Genomic DNA, 5,569 nt, shown 5'->3' on the forward strand with positions numbered 1-5,569 from the left:
TCTTCGGGTAAAGAAAGAAGTCATTGGGGGCCAGATCAGGTGAGTAGGGAGGGTGTTCCAATACAGTTATTTGTTTACTGGCCAAAAACTCCCTCACAGACAGTGCTGTGTGAGCTGGTGCGTTGTCGTGATGCAAAAGCCATGGATTGTTGGCGAAAAGCTCAGGTTGCCTAACTTTTTCACGCAGCTTTTTCAGCACTTCAAAATAATAAATTTGGTTAACCTAACTGTCCAGTCGATACAAATTCATAATGCATAATCCCTCTGATATCAGAAAATGTTAGCAACATTGTTGCAACAAGTTCTGAACTTAATTGTCAGACTTGTATACAGAACATTCCATCCCAAAGCAACAGAATACACATTCTTAAGTGCACAGAGAACATTCTCAAGGACAGACCTATGTTGGGATACAAAACAAGTCTCAATAAATTTAAGAAGATTGAAATCATACCAAGCATCTTTTCTAGAAACCAAACTCAAAGTAACAGAAGATTGTGATCTAAATGATAGAGAATTCAAAATAGCTGTCATGAAGAAACTCACTGAGATAACAAGAAAACTCAGAGAATTCAAGCTCAGGAATAAAACTGATTTTTATTTTTATTTTTTTGTGATACTGTGTTACCATGATTATTCATGGTGCTTGATGGGTTGTTCTTCTGTTGGTACATTTGAAGCAGGAACACTTTTTTTATTTAAGTACAGCTTTGTTTAATTTTTAACCTTTCAGCAGTTTTTTAATTAGAGGACTTTTTTTTCTCCCAGTAGGTGGTGCTATAGCACAAGTTTTTGGTTCTCTTACCTGAGTTGACTATATTTGAGAGCCAGCATTTTCCACCTTCCACTGCCTCTGCCAGAGGTGTCACAGGTGCCCTCTTCATCGCTGCTTGTGACTCCGGGGTGACTTGTGCCTTGCTGCTGCTGGTGTTGTTGCAGTTGCTGGTTTTGCTGTGGGCATGGGTGTAGCTGCCCGGGTCTCAGGGATGGCACGCACTCCCACTGCTTCCAGGGTTGTCTGGGTCTGGGCAGCACTGCCTGGTGGTGGTGGTGGGGGGGATGGCATGGCTTGAGGGGTAACTGGGGTCAAGAATCCTGCTGCCACTGCTGCCTGGTTTCCAGTATTTTTTAATGTTGCTGTTGCCAGGAAGCCAGAGTCACATGCTGCTTAGTTCTTCAGTGATGCGGCACCACTGCAGCCAGGGGAAGGAGTCGGAATTGTGGGTGGTGGTGCCACTGCTGCTCTTCTTTTCCTACCCTGGGGCCATGGTCGGGGAGCTGGGTTGTGGCCTGGTCTCCATTGCTGCTACTGTGCTGCTAAGGGCTGCAGGCTCAACTGCTGCTGCCAAGGAACCAGGTTAAGGAGCACCATCCCTGCTGTTACCCAACTCTGCCTCCCCCATGCATTCCAGCCCACCACCTTCAGACGCACAGATGTGTGGATCTCCCAGGCATCCTAGTGTGTGGAGCAGAGGAATCTTTGTTCAGTTGTTGATGTCCCACTAGTCGTAGATTGAAGGGGAGACATGAGTAGCATCTCACTCCCCATCATGCTGACATCACCCTTGCAATGTATTTTAACTTCTGTGATGACAATAAAGTACTTGTGAGCTGGGGTTAGACTGTGTGTGTCCTCGGAGTCACTAAACCTCTCTGAGCCTCCAGGACTGTCTCCTCTCTCCAACCTAATATGCTGACTATAAGAATGATGCCCTCTTGGCCTGTATCCCACCCCATTTTACACACCATCACCTGCCAGAGGTGTGTGACTGTGACTGGTGTTCATGTTGTCTCAGCTAGATTGCAAATGCTTAAAAGATAAGCACTTTGCCTTTTACCTTTATATTCTTCTGAATGCCTTGCATACTTAAGTGGTCATTCAATATTTTTCTTAGGAGTTGATGTATCCATGTTATTGAGTGAAGACAATGCATGCAAGGCCCCTACTACAGTGACTGTCACATAGGAGGTATTTCATAAATTACATGAAGAGTACTCAGTCAATATGGGGAAGGTTGTTTATTTTCTTGCTTTTTAATTGACTTTTTTCCTCACCTGTCATTTCAAATATTTTGTGCTTTGGCTGATTTAGAAATCTATCTATTTTTCTTTTTGAAATAATTTTTGACTTACAAGGAAGTCACAAAAACAGTACAAAGATTTCTCATATATTAACTGATGTGTCCTCAGTGCATTATATCAAGGAGGCACATGATGTCCCTTTACTGGTGATGTTAATTGTGATCATTTGATTAAGGTGGTAGGTGCCAGATTTCTTTACTATAAAGTTAATTTTTTTTCTCTTTGCGATAAGTATCTGGTGGGGAAATACATTCTTGTTTCGCATCAAATTGTACTCAGTAATAGCATCCACTGAAGATTCTTTCCTGAAATAGTTATCAGGGATCTTGCCAAATAGTGATTTTTAAAATTATTTTCATCATTTCTTCTACATCTATCTATTAATTGATATTTTACTCTAAGGATGAGCTTTCCCTTCTCTTTTATTTAGCTATTTATTCATTTGTTAATTTATATCAGTATAGAGTCATGGATTCATATTTTATTCAATGAGTTATGATCCATTAGAATCATTATTTATTTATTTTTTATTAAAGTTTATTGGGGTGACAATGGTTAGTAAAATTACATAGGCTTCAAGTGTACAATTCTGTAATACATCGTCTGTATATCACACTGTGTGTTCACCACCCATAGTCAGTTCTCCTTCCATCACCATATATTTGCCCCACTTTACCCTCTTCTACAATCCCCCTCCTTACCCTCTGGTAACTTACTAAATTTGTTTTGTTGGTTCCGTCTTTTCCTTAAACTGTGCCGACGGTAAAATTGGATGGGTGGTAGAGTGTGGGGCAAGAAGCCTTTGAGCACTCTGTTTTAGTTAGAGTTATGCCAGACAGCAGCCCTAAAGGGTAAGTTTACACCAGCTTAATATGGACCATCACGAAATTAAAAATGGTGTAAATGATGCTAAATTATATTGGTTTCTCTCGGTTTCAGGAAACAAAAAGGGTCAGTTGGAAGCAGTTTAATTATTAAGACTTCCTATAGCTTCTTCCCTTAACTTTTAGCAGCTGGAGATATTTGTTGTTTTGGGTAGACTGTGAAGTATGCATATTGAAAATAACTGGAAAATTAGATTTCAGTATCACGTCTTGGCACAAGATGGCAGCAGTCAGCCATCCATTTTCAGCACAAGGTCTCTGGACTTAAATGGTGTCTTTTGTCTTCGCAGGGACTTCAGTACTAGTGCTAATAACATTCAGATTGACAAAACCAACCCTCTGTGGCACAACTATTTCCTATGTGGACTTAAAGGAATTCAGGTAAATTGGTTTATAAGGCATCCACTAGCATTTGAGATTATGATGTCTATTATATCAAGATTTACTTACGCTATCATTTTTGTCTCCTTTCAATACTTACTGATGCTTCTGTTCTATTTTTCTAATTTATGTATTTCAGGGGATGGCATAGATTTGACTTTTTCTGGGTGATGTTTGCAGGGAGCAGTAGTGGCTGTTCATAAGTCAGGTGCATCCACAAATGTCTTTCTGGTTTTTAAATTTTTTTTCAAGTTTTNCAAGGGTTAAAGACAAAGACAGAATCCTGAAAGCAGCAAGGGAAAGACAGCAAGTTACTTACAAGGACACCCCCATAAGAATATCAGCCAACTTTTCTACAGAAACTCTTCAGGCCAGAAGGGAGTGGCAGGAGGTCTTCAAAGTGATGAAAAACAAAGTCCTACAACCTAGATTGCTTTATCCAGCAAGGTTATTATTTAAAATTGAAGGAGAGATAAAGAGCTTCCCAGAAAAGAATAAGCTAAAGGAATTCATTACCACCAAGCCAGCATTGCAGGAAATGTTAAAAGGGCTATTTTTAGCAGAAGAAAGAGAAAAACAACCTAAGTACCGAAGACCAGGAACACAAATAACAAAATGGCAATAACTACGTACCTAGCAATAATCACATTAAATGTAAATGGATGGAATGCTCCAATCAAAAGACATAGGATGGCTGAATGGATAACAAAGCAAGACCCTTGCATATGCTGTGTATAAAAGACTCACTTCAGATCAAAAGACACATACAGGCTGAAATAACGGGATGGAGTAAAATATTTTATGCAAATGGAACAGAAAAAAGCTGGAGTAGCGATACTTAGATAAAATGGACTTTAAAATGAATGTAATAAAGGACAAAGAAGGGCACTTCATAATAATAAAGGGATCGATCCAACAAGAGGACATAACCCTAGTAAACATCTATGCACCCAACATAGGAGCTCCTAAATATATAAAACAGATATTAGCAGACATAAATTCAGAGATCAACAGTAACACTATCGTAGTAGGGGACTTCAACACCCCGTTGTCACCAATGGACAGATCCTCCAGACAGAAAATCAATGTGGAACCAGCGACCTTAAATGACACATTAGACCACCTGGATTTAACTGATATTTTCAGAGCATTTCTCCCCAGAGCTACAGAATATACATTCTTCTCAAGTGCACATGGAAAATTTTCCAAGATAGACCACATGTTAGGCCACAAAACAAGTCTCAATAAGTTTAAGAAGATTGAGATCATATCAAGTGTCTTCTCTGACCACAATGCTATGAAACTAGAAATCAATTACAAGAAGAAATCCGGAAAGCTCACAAATACATGGAGGCTGAATAACATGCTACTAAATAGCGAGTGGGTCAAAAATGAGATCAAGGAGGAAATCAAAAGATACCTCGGACAAACGAAAATGAAAACACCACAACTCAAAATATCTGGGATGCAGCAAAAGCAGTCCTAAGAGGGAAGTTCACAGCAGTACAGGCCTATCTAAAGAAGCAGAAAAAAAATCAACAGCTTATCCTTACATGTCAGGGAACTGGAAAAAGAACAGCAAAATAAGCCCAAAGGGAGTACAAAGAAGGAGATAATAAAGATCAGAGTGGAAATAAACGAACTAGAGACCAGAAAAACAATACAAAAGATAAACTAAATCAAGAACTGGTTTTTTGAGAAGATAAACAAAATTGACAAACCTCTAGCCAGACTCATAAAAAAAAAGAGAGACAGGACTCAAATTAGTAAAATCAGGAATGAAAGAGGCGAGGTGACAATAGACACCACAGAAATACAAAAAATTTTAAGAAATTACTAAGAGCAACTATATGCCAACCAATTTGACAATCTGGAAGAAATGGATAATTTTCTAGAAGCATACAACCTTCCAATGCTAACTCAAGAAGAAACAGAAAACCTGAATAGACTGATTGCTACCAAGGAAATCGAATCAGTAATCAACCAGCTCCCAAACAAAAGCCCTGGACCAGACGGCTTCACAAGTGAATTTTACCAAACATTCAAAAAAGAATTATCACCTATTCTTCTCAAACTATTCCAAAAGCTCCAGAAGGAGGGAAGGCTCCCAAACTCTTTCTATGAAGCCAGTATCACCCTGATTCCAAAACCAGACAAAGACAGTACAAAAAAGGAAAACTATAGGCCAATATCCCTGATGAACATAGATGCAAAAATCCTCA

General features: G+C 39.3%; 1 protein-coding gene and 1 pseudogene across 2 annotated transcripts in view; both read left to right on the plus strand.

The window, feature by feature from the left end:
• Positions 1 to 814, plus strand: part of LOC109394133 (alpha-enolase pseudogene) — a 3,822-nt pseudogene extending 3,008 nt beyond the window's left edge.
• Positions 1 to 5,569, plus strand: part of GALK2 (galactokinase 2) — a 143,901-nt gene that overhangs the window by 42,244 nt on the left and 96,088 nt on the right. For both annotated transcript variants that reach the window (XM_019664627.1, XM_019664636.1), the window contains exon 4: positions 3,257 to 3,347. In XM_019664627.1, coding sequence (XP_019520172.1) covers positions 3,257 to 3,347 — 91 coding nt within the window. The remainder of the gene's footprint in view (positions 1 to 3,256; positions 3,348 to 5,569) is intronic.

The sequence above is a fragment of the Hipposideros armiger genome, unplaced genomic scaffold, assembly GCF_001890085.2.
Source record: "Hipposideros armiger isolate ML-2016 unplaced genomic scaffold, ASM189008v1 scaffold_12, whole genome shotgun sequence".
Lineage (NCBI taxonomy): Eukaryota > Metazoa > Chordata > Mammalia > Chiroptera > Hipposideridae > Hipposideros > Hipposideros armiger.